Here is a 22,827-nt window from a genome sequence, read left to right on the forward strand (position 1 = left end):
ATGATCGTGTGCTGCTGATATTTTCATGTCTGTTCTGGGAATCCAAACATTAGACTCTGCTTTAGTCATATTTGCTCCAAAGTGTTGAACTGAAAGCTGAAAGGTTTGTTTAAACTGCTCTCTACTGTACACCTAAAGTCATATTTACATTTCCTTCATTCATTTCACTTTCTCTTTTGCCAAAAATATACTTTTTTATATTAAAAACAAAGAAGCAAGCCAAGCCCAGATGAGAAAAAGTAACACAAAGGTAAAGTAAGGCATGTATTAAGACAGGATGACAGAATATTGTTATTGATTATTATTATCAATGCGGAGTGGAGAAGGGTAAGATTAAATAAGCTTATGCTTCTTTCTGCTTTTTTTTCGGACATGTTTAAGTTAAAATTGTTTTGTATTGTTTTGTTAATTTTTTTGGATTGTATTTATTTTACATGTTCAAAATAAAGTCTCAATTCAAGCATTACATTCCATAAAAAAGTAACTAAGTAATGCAATTATTTGTTTTTTTAGGGAGTGACGCAATATTGTAATGCATTACTTTAAAAGTAACTCTTCCCAACACGGTCTAGTCTAGACTTCTAACCACTACTAGTCGACAGTGTTGTTTTAGTCATTTTAATACTATTATAATTTTTATTAATATTTTGAATTGGTTTTTAATTTTTGTTTTCATTTCATTTCAACACATTTCGTGTGTTTTTGTCATTTTTAATAGTTTTTGTTTTCAGCTAGACTATTAGTTTTTAATATTTAATTTCAGTTGACGTTTATTTTATTTGAATATATTTTAATTTTAGTTTTTAGTTTTAGTTAACTATAATAACTCCGCTAATCAACCCATGTGCTGCAGGTTGACTGGAGTTATTCTGGGTCTTAATGAGTAATAATTTCTGTCCTGATGAGTAAATAGGGAATAACAATATACAAAATGACAACTCTACACTGTAAAAATTGTTCCAAAAAGTTATATAATAATTTGTTACCCCACTGACTTGAAATTTTAAGTTACTCAATGTTATTTTAAGGGACAACTGGAATATTTTTGCTGAATAAATTAAAAATTTTAAGTCAGCGGGGTAACAAATTACTTTAAGTTGAAATAACTTTTTTTTATACAGTGTATATGTGCAGGTATATTACAATAGACAGTTTTGTATGTACAGGTATATTATGTGCAAATTTGAAATGTAGACTATGTGTGTTAAATAAATAAGTGTATAAATAGTGTTGTGTGTTCCGCAATTAGTGTTCACATTTAGGTTGCATTTAATGAGCAACCTTATAATTTAGAAATGAAAATCTTATGTCGAAGGGTTTTCTTCCTTTCATCATAACGCAGAGCTCTTTTGAAGTGTGGCCACACCCACCAGTGTCATATTGCATCAACCAAGACTATTTTATTATTTACAGAGATACTGTCCCTTTAAGAACCAGTGATATGCTCTAACAGTGCAAACCCCTTGAGCACAGTACAATCAAACCTAAATATCCCACCTCAATTCACCCTAGCATGATTAACCATGAACATCAGTAACTTTAAATATGAGTTATCTTGATAATTCAAGAAAAAAAGCACCTTCCCATACCGGGAGTCGAACCCGGGCCGCCTGGGTGAAAACCAGGAATCCTAACCGCTAGACCATATGGGAGTCCTGATGAGAGCGCCGCCTGAGGGCCTCTTATAGGCACAGTTTAGTTAGAGTTGCTTAGAGTTCATAAAGTGTGATTGTGAGATACAGTTTTATAGTTTTAACGTTGTTTAAAATTACTGAGCAATCTTTTACTATCGTATTTTTCAGTCTTGTTTTAGTCGAGCATTTCAGATCCGGCTTCAAACTTTGTCGCGCCATCAGTGACGTCGTTTCGAAGCGCCAGCAGTGAGCACTCATCAGTGAGCATGTAGATTTCACTAAAACATTTACCTACATTTATAGGATTTGAAGCTTTCATCCTTCAAAATGTGAGTAATCACGAGCATTTTAATCAGACGTTTAAAGAAGTCGCGCGGCTGTACGTTAATGCAGTCGCGATCGCGGTGTAAATATAATAATTAATCTTTGTTTGTTTGTGTTTGTAATTAAGGGCTGATTACTGGAAATCCCAGCCGAGGAAGTTCTGTCAGTACTGCAAATGCTGGATCGCGGATAATAAACCCGTGAGTGAATCCAGCTATATATATTACAGATATTTCATAAATGCAGTATATTCATAAACAGGATGTTTTTCTCGCAGTGTGTCGAGTTCCACGAGAGAGGAAAGAATCACAAAGAAAATGTTGCGGCCAAAATCGCAGACGTGAGTAAAACACGACCTGCTGTGCTCAGAATACAACACTAGTGTAGTGCACACTGCGTACTGCACACTTCACAGTGCGTACTGCAGTCTAGTTTGAGTCTGTTCTCTCTGCTTCTGTTGTATATTACTGTACTCACTATGCACATGTATGCTTCAAATGCACTGATGATCTTCTAGATGTGCAGCACAGTACAGCTCCGCCATCCCAGAATGCACTGGACTAGATCTTCCACTTCCAGTGGCAAGGAATGAAGAAGAATCTTCTTTTTGTTTTTATATATTTTTTTTTATTCACCATGATATCAGAATAGACTATTCTTACTGTTTTAAGGAATATTGCTGTTTATTTTATTTTACATTTTTCATATCTTTATTGCCAAAAAATGAAACCTAACGAGAATCTGTGAATAGTATAAATGATTTGTCTGTGCACATCTGCTCTTGTAATGAATAAAGAAGCCTTTTTGCTCTGATAGACGCCACATCACAATTAGAAAGTAAGAAAATAAAAATAGCAGAAAATAATAATAAAAAAATATTTCTTTGTATGATAATATCTGGATTCCACTCACACACGATACGATGAGTACGTCACAATAAAGCAGCAAAATGTATTTAATATTATTCAGTGTGTATCGCACCGTATCCATACAGTGAACGAGTCAGTGTCACATGACCTCGTTATGTTTCATTTCATGAGTCATCATCTCAGAAATATAATTATTTTGCTTTTTATTTAAATTTTATGCAAAAAAACTTTTCTTGCCATTTCAAGGAGATGTTCTTTAAACTGATTGATTTGAGCTCCTGCTCATTCATTCACTGCAGATGGAAGCTCCAGTGCTTTGCATTATGGGATACGGTGTGTGTGTGTTGTTGGATGCAGTGGGTGTGATCTGTAGTAAACAGCATGTTGGCCGCTGCTGCTGTCCGAGCTGCGTGTGTGTGAAGATAAGAGTGTGTGTGTGAGAGATGCTCTCTGGTTGGCCGGCAGAGCTCATATGATCTCGTCAATGTTCATGATAGATTAGGAAGAAAAGTCTGGCGAAGGCCAAGCAGGAGCAGAAGATGTTGAAGCAGTTCGTAGCGATGGAGGAAGCGGCTCTGAAGGCGTATGAGGAGGATCTGAAGAGGCTGGCGGGTCAATCGTCAGGTGTGTGTGTGTGTGTGTGAGTGAGAGAGATAATGCTGCTCCTCACGGTTCTTCTGTCTCTACAGGTGAGAGTGTGGCTCCGTCAGAAGCTCCTGCTAAAACGCAGAAAAAACCCAAGAAACTGAAGGCGAGTGTCCCATCACAGAGCAGCTGTGGCAACCGGACAGACATCTGGGTGAGAGGAAACACAAACGACGGCCTGGAGTATTTCTACAACACCAACACTGGAGGTGAGCTGATGTTTGAGACGCACACACGTGTCCAGCCGTGTTCTTCGTCACTCACTGTGTGTTTGATCTCAGAGTCTCGGTGGGAGAAACCGGACGGGTTTGTGGACGAGAGCTCGTCATCGGCCGCGGGACAAATGCAGGTAAAGCTGCCCGTCTGTGACTCTGTGAGTTTGTCTGCGAGTCTGTCTGTGACTCTGTGAGTTTGTCTGCGAGTCTGTCTGTGACTCTGTGAGTTTGTCTGCGAGTCTGTCTGTGACTCTGTGAGTCTGTCTGCGAGTCTGTCTGTGACTCTGCGAGTCTGTCTGCGAGTCTGTCTGTGAGTCTATCTGTGAGTCTGTCTGTGACTCTGTGAGTTTGTCTGCGAGTCTGTCTGTGACTGTGAGTCTGTCTGTGAGTCTATCTGTGAGTCTGTCTGTGACTCTGTGAGTCTGTCTGTGAGTCTGTCTGTGACTCTGTGAGTCTGTCTGCGAGTCTGTCTGCGAGTCTGTCTGTGAGTCTGTCTGTGAGTCTGTCTGTGACTGTGAGTCTGTCTGTGAGTCTGTCTGTGACTCTGTGAGTCTGTCTGCGAGTCTGTCTGCGAGTCTGTCTGTGAGTCTGTCTGTGACTCTGTGAGTCTGTCTGTGACTCTGTGAGTCTGTCTGCGACTCTGTGAGTCTGTCTGTGAGTCTGTCTGTGAGTCTGTCTGTGACTCTGTGAGTCTGTCTGCGAGTCTGTCTGCGAGTCTGTCTGTGACTCTGTGAGTCTGTCTGTGACTCTGTGAGTCTGTCTGCGACTCTGTGAGTCTGTCTGTGAGTCTGTCTGTGAGTCTGTCTGTGACTCTGTGAGTCTGTCTGCGAGTCTGTCTGCGAGTCTGTCTGTGAGTCTGTCTGTGAGTCTGTCTGTGACTCTGTGAGTCTGTCTGCGAGTCTGTCTGTGAGTCTGTCTGTGACTCTGTGAGTCTGTCTGTGACTCTGTGAGTCTGTCTGCGACTCTGTGAGTCTGTCTGTGAGTCTATCTGTGAGTCTGTCTGTGACTCTGTGAGTCTGTCTGTGAGTCTGTCTGTGACTCTGTGAGTCTGTCTGCGAGTCTGTCTGCGAGTCTGTCTGTGAGTCTATCTGTGAGTCTGTCTGTGACTCTGTGAGTCTGTCTGTGAGTCTGTCTGTGACTCTGTGAGTCTGTCTGCGAGTCTGTCTGCGAGTCTGTCTGTGAGTCTGTCTGTGACTCTGTGAGTCTGTCTGTGACTCTGTGAGTCTGTCTGCGACTCTGCGAGTCTGTCTGCGAGTCTGTCTGCGACTCTGTGAGTCTGTCTGTGACTCTGTCTGCGAGTCTGTCTGCGAGTCTGTCTGTGACTCTGCGAGTCTGTCTGCGAGTCTGTCTGTGAGTCTGTCTGTGACTCTGAGTCTGTCTGTGAGTCTGTCTGTGAGTCTGTCTGCGAGTCAGTCTGTGAGTCTGTCTGTGAGTCTGTATGTGACTCTGTGAGTCTGTCTGTGAGTCTGTCTGTGAGTCTGTCTGTGAGTCTGTCTGCGAGTCTGTCTGTGACTCTGTCTGTGACTCTGAGTCTGTCTGCGAGTCTGTCTGCGACTCTGTGAGTCTGTCTGCGAGTCTGTCTGTGAGTCTGTCTGTGACTGTGAGTCTGTCTGCGAGTCTGTCTGTGACTCTGTGAGTCTGTCTGCGAGTCTGTCTGTGACTCTGTGAGTCTGTCTGTGACTCTGTGAGTCTCTCTGTGAGTCTGTCTGTGAGTCTGTCTGCGAGTCTGTCTGCGAGTCTGTCTGTGACTCTGTGAGTCTGTCTGCGAGTCTGTCTGTGACTCTGTGAGTCTGTCTGTGAGTCTGTCTGTGACTCTGTCTGTGACTCTGTCTGTGACTCTGTCTGTGACTCTGTCTGTGACTCTGTGAGTCTGTCTGCGAGTCGGTCTGTGACTGTGAGTCTGTCTGTGACTCTGTGAGTCTGTCTGCGAGTCTGTCTGTGAGTCTGTCTGCGAGTCTGTCTGCGAGTCTGTCTGCGACTCTGAGTCTGTCTGTGACTCTGAGTCTGTCTGCGAGTCTGTCTGCGAGTTTGTCTGCGAGTCTGTCTGCGACTCTTTGAGTCTGTCTGCGAGTCTGTCTGTGACTCTGTGAGTCTGTCTGTGACTCTGCGAGTCTGTCTGCGAGTCTCAGGTTCCCATGTTCAGATCTGACATCATGTTTGCATGCTGCAGGATCTGTCAGGCGGTGCTTGGATAGAGGCTGTGAGTCCTGATGGATACATGTACTACTACAACACTGAGACGGGCGGTGAGAAAACATTCAAACATCTGAACACATTCAGCTTCACATCATCATAGTATGCATTAGACAGTGCATAACCCTATAAAGCGTACTGTAAATGATCAGCATGATCAAACTTTGTCAAACCCGTCTTCTGATTGATAGTTTAGAGTTTTTCCAGTAAATGCTCTTTTAGTGTAATTGTTCAGCGGCTGCTTCAGTGTCAAATCTTGACTGATTTTAATCAAGTAAGCGTCAGAATAACTGCAGGCATATCTCCAGATTTACATTTATTCATTTAGCTGACGCTTTTATCCAAAGCGACTTACAATTGCTATATATGTCAGAGGTCGCACGCCTCTGGAGCAACTAGGGGTTAAGTGTCTTGCTCAGGGACACATTGGTGTCTCACAGTGGATTCGAACCCGGGTCTCTCACGCCAAAGGCATGTGTCTTATCCACTGCGCCATCACCACCTGAACTCTTACTGGACTGAAGCAGCTCAGCTTTACTTGATTCTCCATCAATCTTTTTCTAGATAAATCAGTGCGTCTCAAATCTGATCATCAGGATCTTTTGAGGAGCGTTTGTTTCCAGAAGCTTTACTTTCACTGTTCCTCAGCGGAGGAATGATCTTCATCTCACATCTTCTGAGGAGCGTTTATTTCTTCATCTCTCAATCAGCATTGCATTATATGTTTGGATCATTTACATCTCATTTTACTGGGATATATTATTGGAGAAATAGTCTGATATTTAGATCATTTTATGTTAGTATCTGCTCTACTGTTATAAAGATCTCACTGATTTACATTACAAGCATCAGGATTTCATCAGAAATATCAGCATCTGCAGCAAATTCATATTTTTGCTCCGTTTGAGTCTCTGAATAAATTTGAGCAGTTTTTTCCTCCATATTCTCACTGTATCAGACTATATGAGCCATGATGAATTAAGTATGTTGATACAAAACATAAAAATATATATTTTTTAAATTATAAATGTTCCATATTGTGTTCCATTTCTAAACATTAGATTTTCCTGACTGTTATTTCATGTGTCAGGCTTTTCTTTCTAAACCTGTTTGTCTCATCCTGAGCAGAATCCAGTTGGGAGAAACCGGATGATTTCAGTTCAGAGGAAGTTGCTCCTCCTGGTGTTGATTCTCCTCGTGAGGAGGTGCGAGCAGCAGAAGATCCGTCTCCTCCTCAGTCTGAGTCTGTGTCTGGAGCTGTAGACACGTCCGGCCCTCCTAAAGACACACCAGAACCAGACCAAACCACACAAATCAGCGCCCCGAAGATCAGTTTCAGGGTGAGACGTTCACACTCGCGTATGTCATAAACACTCGCTGTACAACATCATAAACACTCTCAGAACAACACTTCTGTGTGTTTAATCTCCACACAGAAGAGAAAAGAAGAGCTGCTCCAAACATCAGCGGACGATGGAGGAGAGAGGAGCTCAGATGATGGAGGAAACGGTGAGGAGAAACGGGAAGATTCGGCCGTGACTGATGCAGTGAAAGTGGTCGAGACGCCTGTGAAGAGACCCAGAAAGACCAATCCATACGGAGCCTGGGAAAAAATCCAGCCACAGGAGGATCCATAGTAAGACACACGTGATCTTATGATTTAAACTCATCTGACGCTGCTCAGATCACCGCAGTGTGTTTGTGATGTCAAATACGGAAGAGAAACCAGATCAGTTTTTCTAAAGCTAAAGCAGTGCTGGGGGAAACGCATTACAAGTAACGTAATTAGATTACTTTTTAAAGTAACTAGTAAAGTAACGGATTACTTTTTTAATTTAGAAGGAAATATCTGAGTTACTTTTTCAAATAAGTAACGCCAGTTCCTGTGTTTCTGATGTATTGAGTGACAGCTCTGGTGTTGAGAGAAATCAGGAGTAAGTGCAGAGTGTTGTGTGTGAACATGATCTTACTGTAGTTCTAGACTAAATATCTACATGATCTTACTGTAGTTCTAGACTAAATATCAACATGATCTTACTGTAGTTCTAGACTAAATATCTACATGATCTTACTGTAGTTCTAGACTAAATATCTACATGATCTTACTGTAGTTCTAGACTAAATATCTACATGATCTTACTGTAGTTCTAGACTAAATATCATCATGATCTTACTGTAGTTCTAGACTAAATATCTACATGATCTTACTGTAGTTCTAGACTAAATATCTACATGATCTTACTGTAGTTCTAGACTAAATATCATCATGATCTTACTGTAGTTCTAGACTAAATATCTACATGATCTTACTGTAGTTCTAGACTAAATATCTACATGATCTTACTGTAGTTCTAGACTAAATATCAACATGATCTTACTGTAGTTCTAGACTAAATACCAACATGATCTTACTGTAGTTCTAGACTAAATATCTACATGATCTTACTGTAGTTCTAGACTAAATATCAACATGATCTTACTGTAGTTCTAGACTAAATACCAACATGATCTTACTGTAGTTCTAGACTAAATATCTACATGATCTTACTGTAGTTCTAGACTAAATATCAACATGATCTTACTGTAGTTCTAGACTAAATATCAACATGATCTTACTGTAGTTCTAGACTAAATATCAACATGATCTTACTGTAGTTCTAGACTAAATACCAACATGATCTTACTGTAGTTCTAGACTAAATATCAACATGATCTTACTGTAGTTCTAGACTAAATACCAACATGATCTTACTGTAGTTCTAGACTAAATATCTACATGATCTTACTGTAGTTCTAGACTAAATATCATCATGATCTTACTGTAGTTCTAGACTAAATATCTACATGATCTTACTGTAGTTCTAGACTAAATACCAACATGATCTTACTGTAGTTCTAGACTAAATATCTACATGATCTTACTGTAGTTCTAGACTAAATATCATCATGATCTTACTGTAGTTCTAGACTAAATATCATCATGATCTTACTGTAGTTCTAGACTAAATATCTACATGATCTTACTGTAGTTCTAGACTAAATATCTACATGATCTTACTGTAGTTCTAGACTAAATACCAACATGATCTTACTGTAGTTCTAGACTAAATATCTACATGATCTTACTGTAGTTCTAGACTAAATACCAACATGATCTTACTGTAGTTCTAGACTAAATATCAACATGATCTTACTGTAGTTCTAGACTAAATATCTACATGATCTTACTGTAGTTCTAGACTAAGTATCTACATGATCTTACTGTAGTTCTAGACTAAATATCAACATGATCTTACTGTAGTTCTAGACTAAATATCTACATGATCTTACTGTAGTTCTAGACTAAATATCATCATGATCTTACTGTAGTTCTAGACTAAGTATCTACATGATCTTACTGTAGTTCTAGACTAAATATCTACATGATCTTACTGTAGTTCTAGACTAAATATCAACATGATGATCTTACTGTAGTTCTAGACTAAATATCAACATGATGATCTTACTGTAGTTCTAGACTAAATATCAACATGATTATCTTACTGTAGTTCTAGACTAAATATCAACATGATCTTACTGTAGTTCTAGACTAAATATCAACATGATTATCTTACTGTAGTTCTAGACTAAATATCAACATGATTATCTTACTGTAGTTCTAGACTAAATATCAACATGATCTTACTGTAGTTCTAGACTAAATATCAACATGCTCTTACTGTAGTTCTAGACTAAATATCAACATGATTATCTTACTGTAGTTCTAGACTAAATATCAACATGATCTTACTGTAGTTCTAGACTAAATATCAACATGATTATCTTACTGTAGTTCTAGACTAAATATCAACATGATCTTACTGTAGTTCTAGACTAAATATCAACATGATTATCTTACTGTAGTTCTAGACTAAATATCAACATGATCTTACTGTAGTTCTAGACTAAATATCAACATGCTCTTACTGTAGTTCTAGACTAAATATCAACATGTATTTACTCATCTCACCTGCACTAAAACACATTCAGTGTTCCTCACAATCAATCAAAACAGTCAAATACAAACTCAGAATATTATACAAACCTACAATAATTAGATATGTTTAATAAGACAAATATCGTTTATGTATTTAATCCTATTTTATTAACCAATATCTTTGCTGCTGACCTTCACTGATCCGATTCAATTATACTTATAATCAAAAATGACGTGTTTGATTGTAGTTATTGCTGAATAGTGCTGAACTTTCTTCTCCTGCGTCATATTCTTCATGTGATTAGTTTGAGCTGCTCTCTACTGTACAGACCTGAATCTACATTTCCTTCAGTCTGACATCCAATCAACAACCAGTGCCTAGAACTGAGTTCCATCCTACATTTGTTTTCTTTTCTTTTATGATTTATTTATTTAACTTTTACTTAACCAGGCAAGTTAATTAAGAACAAGTTATTATTTTCAGTAACAGCCTGGCAGGAGAATTAATATCTCCTGAGAAACATACATTACAATACATAAAACACATAAAAAAAGAATAAAATCTGTTAAAACATTCACAAGTCAAGGTCAGAGCAATGTACTGTAAATATACTGGAATATTTATGTATATATAAATACACACACGTGCATGAATATTTAAGAAAAATGTTATGTTTATATATTAAATATATTTATAAATAATGTATACAAAATATATACTGTGTGTGTTAATGTATACCTAATAAATGTATACAACACGCGTATTATGTAAACAAAAACTTTTATTTTGTATGCGATTAATCGTTTTGAAGATAATATTCAGGTAATAAGCCCAACAAAGCTTTGTAAATAAACCAGTGAAGTCTTGTGTGCAATGATGTCTAATTCAAAAGAGTATAATTTGCAATAATGCGTTCTGTAGGGTGCGATAGATAATACATTTCTTCACAATGTGGAAGAAAAGATGTTGCTACTTATGTTTCCTTGCGACTTTAAAGATTAGATTGGAGTGTTTGCTATTGTCCTTCTGCATTATTGACCCACTATTTTCTTATTTGATACTGTAAAGCTGCTTTGACACAATCTGTATTATTAAAAGCACTATATAAATAAAGCTGACTTGACATTTATCAGTGGGTTTGTTTTATAATTCACACGTCGTCATGTTCAGTGAAATCCTGAAGCACCAGAGCTGTCTCTATCACTGCATCCAGCTCCTGATGTCCGTGTGTGTTCTGCTCTGCAGCGAGAAGGTGGATCTGCAGCTGCCGCAGATAGAAAGCATCGCTCAGACTCCCGCCGACGTCCCTCCGGAGCCCAGGGCCAGATTCAAGGAGCGCACCATCACGTCCCTGGGGCCTGAGAGCAGCGCCGGAGCCACCTTCAAGAAGAGGAAGCCCGAGAACGGCAAATCCAGGAGTCTCCGGCAGAGAGAAACAGACGAGTAGAAGCTTCTCCAGGGGACTGTAGGACAGAGACCAGTCTTCAGGTCTTGCTTTAGAAGTGTTTTATATATTACTGGCAGGGGACGCTTTAACTGCCTTCACCTGCTTCTTTGTGAAGATTTCCATGCATCAGTTTTGTTTCGAGTGTGTTTTACAATATTTGTGATGAAAATGTTGTCATGAAGAATAAAAGCCATAGTTTAATTAGACACTGAATCTGGACTCATCTCAAATCACATTAAAACAGGTTTTACAGTAAAACTGCATCAGTTTCTTCACTGTGTTTAGTCTCCTGTAATGTTCTTGACGCTCTGAGAAGGGTTATAAGCCTCATATCAACATGATTCAGAGCGGATGATGATGTTGGCGTGTCATGAATGTTTCTGTGAGCGTCTGATAGGCTCAGTGCCTCGATGATAGCCGCTCTCCACACCCACATCAACAATCCACAGAACGCCTGTCACAGCATTACAAGCCAAACAGAGTTCATCATCATCGCTAAACTAAAACAATACGACTTCAGCTGACAAACTGACTACTGTCTGGTATGTAGGCCACATGTCACGAGTGCTTTCTGTTGTTTTATTGGCTGAATGTCCCGTGAGATGATCTGTCATTGGTTCAGTTGAAATCATCTGTTCTTATAGAAACTATGAATGATATTTTGTCAGCAGAAATAGTTTATAACATTGCAACAAAAAGTGTTTAACAGTGTTGCTGGAAATAGATGAAGCATTATCACTACCCCGATGCATCGCCTCTCTCCTAAACTAATATACTGGGATTTTCTCCCCTTTTTATTTACTTTATATATTTATCCTCTCTTCCCTTTTATTTATGTATCTTGTCCTGCACATGATCTTTAAATGTGGCTTTAATTCTTTCATGGATACTCTAGAGTAATTTACTTTGAATGTCAAATAGGTCTTGTCTTATAAATGTACTATAGAGGGGAAGGGTTATATTAAAGAATAAAGCTGAAATAGACACAAAAAATGACAACTGTAACATTTCAACACTCAACGTTAGAAAAAGGTATTTACACACAATAAAATAACTACTATAACCTATTATTTGAGATGAGTTAGAATGTGAGAGCAAACTACTCTTAAATGAGGTTAAAGAGATTTATTTTAAGCTTACTCATCAATACAGATCCCCAAACACTTTTCTTTCTTTCAAGAAGATATTAATCTACCTCCAATAACAAAAAGGCAACTAAAACTTTAAATGTATGCTCACTTTATGGTGTTTTTGTATTATTTTTATTTAATAATGTTTTGTAGAAAAGATTGTTTATTCTTATGTGATCTGCTTATTTTATTTTTCATTTATTTACTTATTTTATGTATTCTTTTTTCTCTCTCTTGAATTTTAATTGCTTTGTATTGTTTGGCCATCCTTGAATCCCTGGCTTTTTTGCTTGTGTTTTTTTCACAGTCCTGTCCCTGCAGCACAGAAGCAGTCATCAGTAACACAGGTATATCTGTAGCAATAGCCAACAATACATTGTATGGATCAAAATTATACATTTCTCTTTTATGACAAAAATCATTAGGATATTAAGATCATGTTCCATGAAGATATTTAGTAAATATACCGTAAATATATCAAAACTTCATTTGTGATTAGTAATATGCATTGCTAAGAACTTCATTTGAACAACTTTAAAGGAGATTTTCTCAATATTTAGATTTTTTTGCTCCCTCAGATTCCAGATTTTCTAATAGTTGTATCTCAGACAAATATTGTCCTATCATAACAAACCATACATCAATGGAGAGATTATTCATTCAGATTCAGATGATGTAGAAACCTCAATTTTGACGCTTATGACTGGTTTTGTGCTCCAGGGTCACGTTTGTATTTCCTAAGCAAGTAAAGAATAATAATAGTGAAGTACACTAGTACGCGGTTCCGAGTATATACTACACGTGCAGTGTGTGAGAGTGAGGGAAGCGCCCTCTGCCGGCAGCATGCGGAACTGCACTCCTCAGCATTACCCAGAATGCACCGCTCGCTCTAAGCACAACACATCGCCATTTTCCGCGAAAGGGCGCTTCTCCGCGGAGCAACTGGGTCATAAGACAGACGGGAAACACTCGAAGCGACCGATCCCTAACCCGACCGATCCGAGCTCGTGGATCCGCCCGCCGACATCGCGTCGACCGAGAGCCAATGATCGCGTTCGGTTGGGCCGCTCGGATGAAGTATTGGACCGCGGGCCCAGGCTGAGGCGACACCGAACACTAGCGAAGCAACACCGGCAGCACTACGACACAGGTACCGTTCCCGCAGAACCGACAGCCACCGGAGACACTCCGCTCTGGATAGACGAGACTAAATAAGCCCAAGTAACGTTAGTGTGATTAAGCGCTGCTAAACCCGTCGAGATCAGCTGGACTGACAGACATGCTAAAGATGGCCCGGATTCTGCTTCAGTTCAGATCGAACCGTCTCTGTCGTCATTTCCCGCCTCAGCTCGTGTCTGCAGATGTTTAGCGGAGTGCTCGCGCTGCTCTGAGGCTGTCAGCCACGTGACCACAACAATCACGTGACTCCTGCACTCTAGTCTTAGATATTAATTGTCAAATTAGAGCTATAACAAATAATTATTTGCGTGTTTTTCTCTATCAAGCAATTCTGAGAAAAAAAGTCATAATTGTGAGATAAAAAGTCGCGATTAGTTTATTCAGTGGAGGAAACTGGCTTCTGTTACATTTACCTCCGATAAAAACATATTTAGTGTTGGGATATATGCACCATATAACATACTCATTATATTTTTACTGTTCTTCAATGTTTAGGCCTAATTTATGTTTGAATAAATCAGTCAAGTTTTTATGACAGTCGCCATTTAAATATTTATATATATATATTTAAAAAAAAAATAGGAGTAGAAATATTATTTAATTGCAACTTTATTATTATAAAAACGTCATTGAGTATAATTGAAGTGGTTGTATACAAAGTAAATTTTAACCTTCAATATTATAGTAATTATAGTAATGTAGTACCCGCTGACTCTCTGTATATTTGACAGCATTAGATGAGGTTTTTCCCTGTACTGTACTGTACTGTACCTGATATATATGCTAAATAATCCATATCGAGTCTCAAGCTGGGAATGAGAATCAAATCGTCAAATTTGTGTCAAAACCCAGCCCTGGTATTTATATTGTCTTTATTCCACATTGAATCTCCAAATGAATGTAGGAACAACATAAAGAGGAAATAATGTGTTTAAAGTATGCAGGTTGGTTCCTCATTAATATTAATGTCTGTACGGTGTTGTTCTCATGCAGAGCTGGTGCTTGATTCATTGATGGAGTCAGGCGGGCGTTTTCTTCTCTTTCATGTTTATTTAATTCATGCTCCAGTGTGTTTGTGGCCGTTGCTGTTAATCATCAAGTGTTTTCAGATGAATAAGACGATCTCAGAACATCAGCAGATCTGGTTTAATCACAGGTAGTTAAAGACGGAAGAATTGAGCGAAATAAACTGGAAAAACTGGGACTGGCTCCTGAGAAATACAGCTGTGTTTATAAACATTCACATGGGCTGCGTTCTCTAGAACACACTAACACTTCATTTACTACCGCTGCACTGACATACTATCCCACAATGCAATGTGCTTGACATGACCTTTCATTTTCAGTAACGTTTTCTTTGCTCATTATTTAATATCTGGTTTTTCACTAAATTTAATATAGTTTTTAACTAGAAAAAATATTAACAGGATGCCTCGGACTGACTTAAACACAGACTCCATCATCAATGACTCAAGCACTGACGAGGTCATGTGACTACAGTGTAGCATTTTTCTAGTATGCGTACTTTTCTTATATATATACTTAGTCTCTTTCTTGTTTCATGTCTGCAGTAGACGGCATTAAAATATAAACAAAGAAGTAGTGCTGTCAAACAATTAATCGCATCCAAAATAAAAGTTTTTGTTTACATAATATATGTGTATACTGTGTATATTTATTATATATGTATAAATACACACACATGCATGTATATATTTAATACAAATATTCTAGGTTTATATATTAAATATGTGACCCTGGAGCACAAAACCAGTCATAAGGGTCAATTATTTCAAATTGAGATTTATACATCATCTGAAGCGGAATAAATCATCTCTCCATTGATGTATGGTTTGTTAGGATAGCACAATATTTGTCTGAGATACAACTATTAGAAAATCTGGAATCTGAGGGAGCAAAAAAATCTAAATATTGAGAAAATCTCCTTTAAAGTTGTTCAAATGAAGTTCTTAGCAATGCATATTACTAATCAAAAATGAAGTTTTGATATATTTACGGTAGGAAATTTACTAAATATCTTCATGGAACATGATCTTAATATCCTAATGATTTTTGTCATAAAAGAGAAATGTATAATTTTGATCCATACAATGTATTGTTGTCTATTGCTACAGATATACCTGTGTTACTCATGACTGCTTCTGTGCTGCAGGGACACATATTTACATGTAATAAAATTTATATGAATATAAATATATACATGTAAATATTTTCAAAACAAATACTGTATGTGTGTTAATCGTGATTAATCATTTGACAGCACTACAAACGAGCAAACTCTAGTATGCAGTGTGTAGTGAACTAGTATTGATTTCTGTGCATAACCCCTCTGAATGTGTGTCTTCAGAATGAAAAGAGGCCAGAAGGGAGGTGATAATGTGGAGGAGGGCGGCGGAACGGTGTCAGGGCCGGGTCCCGGGGCCCCTGAGCTCTGTAAGCGGCTCCGGTGGGGCGACTCTGAGGACGAGGCTGTGGACTGGACGCAGCTGCCCGAGGAGATCCTGCTGCACATCTTCCAGTACCTACCTCTGCTGGACCGGGCCTTCGCCTCGCAGGTGTGCCGCGGCTGGAACCAGGCCTTCCACATGCCCGAGCTCTGGAGGTGCTTCGAGTTTGAGCTCAATCAGCCCGCCAGCTCCTACCTGAAGGCCACGCACCCCGACCTCATCAAGCAGATCATCAAGCGCCACTCCAACCACCTGCAGTACGTCAGCTTCAAGGTGAGACCACCGACACAGGTGCTCTGTCACTGCGGCTCGATCTGGGGGACGCGTGTTCTTGACGTGTGTGTGTGTGTCTTCAGGTGGACAGCAGCACTGAATCTGCAGAAGCAGCGTGTGACATCCTCTCTCAGCTGGTCAACTGCTCTCTGAAGACGCTCGGGCTGATCTCCACCGCACGACCCTCCTTCATGGAACTGCCCAAAGTACGTGTCACACAGAACACAGACACACACACACACAGAACACAGACACACACACAAACACACACACACTCTCTCAGTGCTCTGAATGGAGTTGTCCATCTCTCAGGTCTAGAATCGGCTGTTGTTTTGTCTCCTCAGTCTCACTTCATCTCGGCGCTGACGGTGGTGTTCGTGAACTCGAAGTCTCTGTCATCCCTGAAGATCGACGACACGCCGGTGGACGACCCGTCGCTCAAAGTGCTGGTGGCTAATAACAGCGACACGCTGAAGCTGCTGAAGATGAGCAGCTGCCCGCACGTGTCTCCTGCAGGTCAGAGCCAACATCCACCAGATCCAAACACAAAAATCACTTTCATGGCATGTTTCATACTGAACGAACAAAATAAGTTTATTTGAATATTTGCATTTTTCCTGTGTCGAGTAACTAACGAAATACCGGAAGTGGCGCATTCCATGAATGAGAGTAGGCTGCATGATATATTAAACCCATTTAAAAACCATAATAAACCATAATGCTATTGTGAATTCACAAACACTACAAATCATTTAAATATATATGCGATGCAGGTTTAATATGTGCTTTAATTATTTACATGTGTGTAGGTTACGTGTGTGCGTCTCAGAGAGCGGCTCCGTTCAGAGTAAACGCTGCTCCGCACAAACTGTTATTATTTACATGTGGAGCGTCTCAAACTCTTCTCTGCATGTTGTTTGAGTTTATTATAACGCTCATCTGGGAACACAATGTGCTCCATTTCATCAGATTTGTAAGATAAATTATTTATAAACCTACACAAACACAGAATACATCAATATCTTTCTCAATATGCTAACTGTTCATCGCAATTTCAAAATAAAAGCTCAAACCCTCTGAGTTACACGTTTTGATGTCCACATAATAAATATTGTTTAATCAATATTAAACAAGGATTAGATCCGATTAGAACAATCGTCAGGCCGTTGGCGCCCTCTGCAGGCCTTTGTTATAATGCGTAATGTACATTAGCTCTATTGTTTTTAATAAATTGTGGTTTTTAACACAATTTGATTATTTGCTTTTGATACATTATTTGAACTAATTGTTATTAATTGTAATTGAATTGTGACTACAGGACATGAAGACATTAAGACTTAAAGTTGCTTTTAAACATAAATATGATGACTCAGCTTGTCGAAAGCTCCACCTTTTGATGCTGACGTTTGAATCCGATGCTATTACAACAGTGAGTTTGTAGGGATCGTAATGTGCCTAATTAACACTGTTAATGGCTCAGAGTGATTAATGTGAGTTATCAAAGCTGTGCTTTAGCAGGAAGTGCATGCTTACAAATCAGCAAAAGATGAAGAATATTATCAGTGTCTGAGTTAAACTAGACCTCTGCATGTGTGTAATATAGCACAGCTTTATACATTTCTGAAAATACACTCTTAACATCACTCAGTCAAGCATTATAATATAATATGATAATCAAGTATTATATAATGATTCATTTAAGTTAAAACTTGGAAACCATGTATGAATGCATTAGTAATTTTAACTGAACTTAGGACTGGTGGTGCTGCTTAAGATATTGTTGGTCATTCAGTGTTTCTGTAAAAAAAGGAGGAAAAAATTAAAAAGATGATAATAATACTACGAATTCTACTACTAAGAACAATATAAAACACACTAAGGATTATTGAGCTGCCATCTTGTCAGTGAAGCACGGTTCTGTGATCAGTAGTAAATCTCCAGAGAAACTCTAAATACGCCCCGCAGAAGAAACCCAGGAGATCCCTATAGCACTCGCTGAATAAACAGAAGATTTAACCGCTTTCATTGATTCAGCGTGACTAATAAACACACAACTACGACAATATATGGCTTATCTGAGTTCTATTATTATCATTTTCATTATAATAAAGTAGATAATAATGCAATGCCTTTATCGCTGCTTAGAATGCTATGAAATGTGTTGCTTGTCTTATTCTGTGTAAGAAGCCACATCATCTCACAGGAGGATTTATTTCAAACACTCGACTGATGTTATGAAGTGAGTTTGGAGTAAAAACATGTTATTAAATGTGGTATTTTCAGAAGGAGCAGCATTTACTACACAGAGCCGTAGTTCATTGAGAAGCTACGCCAACAGCTGTCATTATCGCAGGACGATTGCTTCGATTTCATAATCGCGTGATTAGATTGATGCTGCTCTCTCTGAAAGCACATGATGGAGATACTACTGATCACAGAACCGGCTTTACTGACGAGACGCAGTCCATTAATCGTGCAGAACACTTGGTCCTGACGTGTTCACTAGTGAGACTAAAGGCCATTGCACACTGAGTCCGAAATTAAATAAGACCTCACGTCGTGTCAATCATGTTTACACACTGCCTCCGAAACATTCGTCCGTCATTAAAAAAAACCCAAATCGGACCAGGTTCGGTTTTCTGCGTTTTCGCATCTGTAGCAAGCATTTTTATAGGATGACGAATATGAAAAATACGAAAAACGCACACAAAAATTTCGGACTCGGTGTGCAGGGACCTTAACGGCCAGTGCTGCCAACTCATTTTCAGAGGAAGTTGATAAAGGAAGGTCGATTTGTCGCTATGATGTCATTTTGTGATGATGACGTCATTGTGTAATCACGACGCAAAATTGTCACTACATAAAATCTCAGGAAAAAATATATATTTTGTATGTTAAATTAGATTTGTTCATAATTTTATAAATGCATAATATAATATTAAAATATAAATAATTGAATTTTTAAATACAATTACTGAAAGTACACGTTTTTGAACTATTACAATTGAAGTTCTCTAATTAGTGAGTAAACTAGTAAAACTACACATTCTGAACTATTTCAGTTTTAAGCAGTGCATTAATAGTTAGTTAGTGTGCTACACTCTAAGAAAAGTCTTTAAAAATAGCCTACTGTGTAAATATTAATACGTTTTGTTTGTTTTTTTGTTAACCTGCTTTTTAAATGATGCATTGTATTTTGTGTTCGGGTTACAACGGATAATGTCCTGGAAAATTACTAGTACTTTTTCCATTTTTCTAGATACTTTTTCTTACAGTGTACTACTAACTGATCAACAATCACAGGGACAAGCTAACAAGGTGTGTCATAAAGGAACAATTATTCAATTATCAAATTGTTCAATTATTATTATTTTTATTAAAGTGAACAGTTGCAAATAGCTTAATTCACGTGATGTGCGTGCTGCGAGGCGTCTTTGGTCTCCTCTTGTGTAATTTAGATGGAAAATGTGTGCCTTTTTATCGTTCGAGTCACTTATCAAAAGTTGCCAAATAAATGTTAAAAATAGATAAATTTGTTGCTTTTGGAAGAAAAAGTTGCTAGAGTAGTCTGAAAAGTTGCTAAATTTAGCAACAAAATCTCTAAGTTGGCAACGCTGCTAACGGCGTGTGTTTGTGCCGCAGGTATCCTGTGCGTGGCGGATCAGTGTCACGGTCTGCGCGAGCTAGCGCTCAACTACCACCTGCTGAGCGACGACCTGCTGCTGGCGCTGTCGTCTGAGCGCCACGTTCACCTGGAGCACCTGCGCATCGACGTGGTGAGCGAGAACCCAGGCCAGCAGTTCCACTCCATCAAGAAGAGCAGCTGGGACGCCATGGTGCGCCACTCGCCCAAGTTCAACCTGGTCATGTACTTCTTCCTGTACGAGAACGAGTTCGGGCCCTTCTTCCGCGACGAGGTGCCCGTCACGCACCTGTACTTCGGCCGCTCCGTCAGTAAGGAGGTGCTGGGCCGAGTGGGGCTGACCTGCCCTCGTCTGGTGGAGCTGGTGGTGTGCGCTAACGGCCTGAGACCCCTCGACGAGGAGCTGATCCGCATCGCAGAGCGCTGCAGGCAGCTGTCGGCCATCGGCCTGGGCGAGTGCGAGGTGTCCTGCAGCGCCTTCGTGGAGTTCGTCAAGATGTGCGGCTGCCGGCTCACGCAGCTGTCCATCATGGAGGAGGTGCTGGTGCCCGACAGCAAGTACGGGCCGGACGACATCCACTGGGAAGTGTCCAAACACCTGGGCCGCGTCTGGTTCCCCGACATGATGCCCACCTGGTAGAATCACATTGTGTGTTTTTCTACATCTGGAATCCGAAGCGATGAAGCGTTACCAGATGCACTTCGCCGCGTGTTTTCTACTCTCTAGTTGCAGTGACGGACACGTGTGTGTGTTCATACACTGCCGGCCATAATGATTCGATTTCACCTTCTATAAAATGGTTTTAAGTCTTTGCTGTAGTGTGTCAGTAGGAAACATTCATTTGGCCATTAATTGTAATAAGTGAGATTTTTGTGCTCCACACAGAGATCTGATCTGATCATCATCAGTCTGTCTGGAATGACATGAAGAAACAGAACAAACTGAGACTAAATCCAGAAGAACTGTGTCTCTGCTTCAAGAAAGCTCCTGCAAAGCTCCTGAGAAACTCTGCTCAAGAGCACCGAGGACAAAAGCTGCTTTAAACACAAAGCATGCTCACAACAAATGTTGATTTAATTTAGTTCACAGAAGCTAATTGATAAAGCAAATCTATTTATGACATTATTTTTGACAGAATCCTCATTTTACAGCATTTTTACACAAGTGCCTAAAACTGTTAACAGTACTGTAGCTTTGCAGGAGGTTTCTTGAAGCGTCTTGGAGACACAGTTCTTCTGGATTTAGTCTCAGTTTGTTCTGTTTCTTCAAGTCATTCCAGACAGACTGATGATGATCAGATCACATCTCTAAAATCTCTCTGGATTATTACAATTAATGACTAAATGAATGTTTGGAGATGTAAACTGATATTTCCTACTGACACACTCCAGCAGACGATAGAAATAACTGACTTAAAAAGCTGTTGATAGTGGTGTTGGCATCATTCTGGCCAGCAGTGTGTAAATGTACGTGTTTTCTCTCAGCAGCTTGTTTGTTCATGCTTCGTGTCGGGTGGATCGGCGTCTGATGAAGGCGAGACCTGGATTTTAAGCACTTTTACCAAATGAAGTTTCAGCTCGAGGCGAATCGGACCATGTTTTGATTCTGTTATATTTGCTCTTGTTGTTCGTTCCAGATGGATTCAGAAGCACTCGTGACTCATTCTAGGGCTGTACGATAACTGACGATTTAGCTCAAAAATATAATCACAATTATTTTATTTTAAACTTTTATTTAGTATAATATCAGAATTATTAGAATGTAATTGTTATATTATTATAGAGTACTCTCACATAACCACAAATCAAGGGAACATCGCAAGGTTTTCAGATTCAGTCGCAGGAAACAACAGACATGAACAGAATCTCTCGATAGAGATCACTAAATTACAACGATTGCTTGATAATGAACGCTTGTGGAAGCTCATTACTGGTGATCGTCCGGGAATGGGTTTTTTGACAGCCAATGCCGATATCTTAGAGAGCAGGGTGGCCGATATAAAGCCGATATATATCATTTTTTTATTTATTCTAATTAATATTTAAGAAATTTGAAATAATTTGAAAATTATATGTAAAATAAACATACTTTAGATGACAGCTGCTTGATTCTATAATCCTATTACAGTGTTTTTCATTAAAAAAAATAAAATAATATATATATGAAGAGAGAGAGCGAGAGAGGAAGTAATCGCTGTAAGCAACAGGGCACTCGGCATTCTGGGACGTTTGTGTGTACTGAATCATATTTTCTCAACTAAAGCCAAGGTAACACTCACGTTACGAACAGCACACAGTGAAAATGACATGGATATGATAGCGGGCAAATAATGTGCAGCATAGTTTGAAATCACGAGTTAAATTTTGTGAAGCTGAACGCTCCTGTTTGCATTCGATTGAGAAAGTTTTTTAAATTTTGCTTTTCTATTACTAATAACATAAAAGCAATCATAGTACTTTTTTTGTACAGCTTTTAGTTCCTTTGTTTAACATTCTACACTCTTATAAATAAAGGAGCTTCACGATGCCATAGAACAGTGGTGCACAACCTTTTTTTCATGCCCCCCCACGTATTATATTTATACATGCCTTAGAAATGCACATTTAACATTGAGTTGACAGTAGTAGTTTGAGTTAAGATGCAGATGTAAATGTGTTCATTATCAAAATCAGTAACATCTGTAAAAATTGCAACAACCTTTTTTTATTTGGTGAAATTAACTTTTTCTGACTTTTATTAATTCCATTCCATTACTCTTTTAATACATTTAATACACGTATACATTAATATAATACATTTGATATAAATACCCCACATTTCTGGCACAAT

The 22,827-nt window shown here is 39.0% G+C and overlaps 2 protein-coding genes across 6 annotated transcripts; both read left to right on the plus strand.

Annotated features, from left to right (window-relative positions):
• The first annotated feature begins 1,623 nt into the window (after positions 1–1,623).
• On the plus strand, positions 1,624–11,846 carry LOC306845021 (WW domain-binding protein 4-like). Its single transcript, XM_079377519.1, has 10 exons — positions 1,624–1,963; positions 2,086–2,158; positions 2,236–2,298; positions 3,325–3,451; positions 3,517–3,681; positions 3,754–3,821; positions 5,858–5,933; positions 7,009–7,220; positions 7,317–7,516; positions 11,103–11,846. Coding segments are annotated over exons 1-10 (1,188 nt in total). The 5' UTR covers positions 1,624–1,961; the 3' UTR covers positions 11,305–11,846.
• LOC306845018 (F-box/LRR-repeat protein 3-like) lies at positions 11,735–22,136 on the plus strand. Of its 5 annotated transcripts, none has more exons than XM_079377514.1 (5): positions 11,735–11,846; positions 15,982–16,354; positions 16,438–16,560; positions 16,699–16,870; positions 19,997–22,136. In XM_079377514.1, exons 2-5 carry the CDS (start codon positions 15,983–15,985, stop codon positions 20,635–20,637), a joined length of 1,308 nt encoding a protein of 435 aa, XP_079233640.1. In that variant the 5' UTR covers positions 11,735–11,846; position 15,982; the 3' UTR covers positions 20,638–22,136. The 5 variants fall into 5 exon arrangements, with proteins under 5 accessions (XP_079233640.1, XP_079233642.1, XP_079233639.1 ...); XM_079377516.1 differs by lacking the exon at positions 11,735–11,846 and adding an exon at positions 12,760–12,781; XM_079377513.1 differs by lacking the exon at positions 11,735–11,846 and adding an exon at positions 13,370–13,584.
• Positions 22,137–22,827: the final 691 nt, after the last annotated feature.

This window comes from Barbus barbus (assembly GCF_936440315.1).
Source record: "Barbus barbus genome assembly, chromosome: 25".
NCBI lineage: Eukaryota > Metazoa > Chordata > Actinopteri > Cypriniformes > Cyprinidae > Barbus > Barbus barbus.

Coding starts and splice junctions, on each gene's coding strand:
- LOC306845021 (XM_079377519.1), top strand. Junction 3,822..5,857: donor CGGCCGCGGGACAAATGCAG/GTAAAGCTGCCC, acceptor TGCATGCTGCAG/GATCTGTCAGGCGGTGCTTG. Junction 7,221..7,316: donor CCCCGAAGATCAGTTTCAGG/GTGAGACGTTCA, acceptor ATCTCCACACAG/AAGAGAAAAGAAGAGCTGCT.
- LOC306845018 (XM_079377512.1), top strand. CDS start 15,766: ATGACTGCTTCTGTGCTGCAGGGACACATATTTACATGTAATAAAATT. Junction 15,837..15,981: donor ATGAATATAAATATATACAT/GTAAATATTTTC, acceptor GTGTGTCTTCAG/AATGAAAAGAGGCCAGAAGG. Junction 16,871..19,996: donor CCCGCACGTGTCTCCTGCAG/GTCAGAGCCAAC, acceptor TTTGTGCCGCAG/GTATCCTGTGCGTGGCGGAT.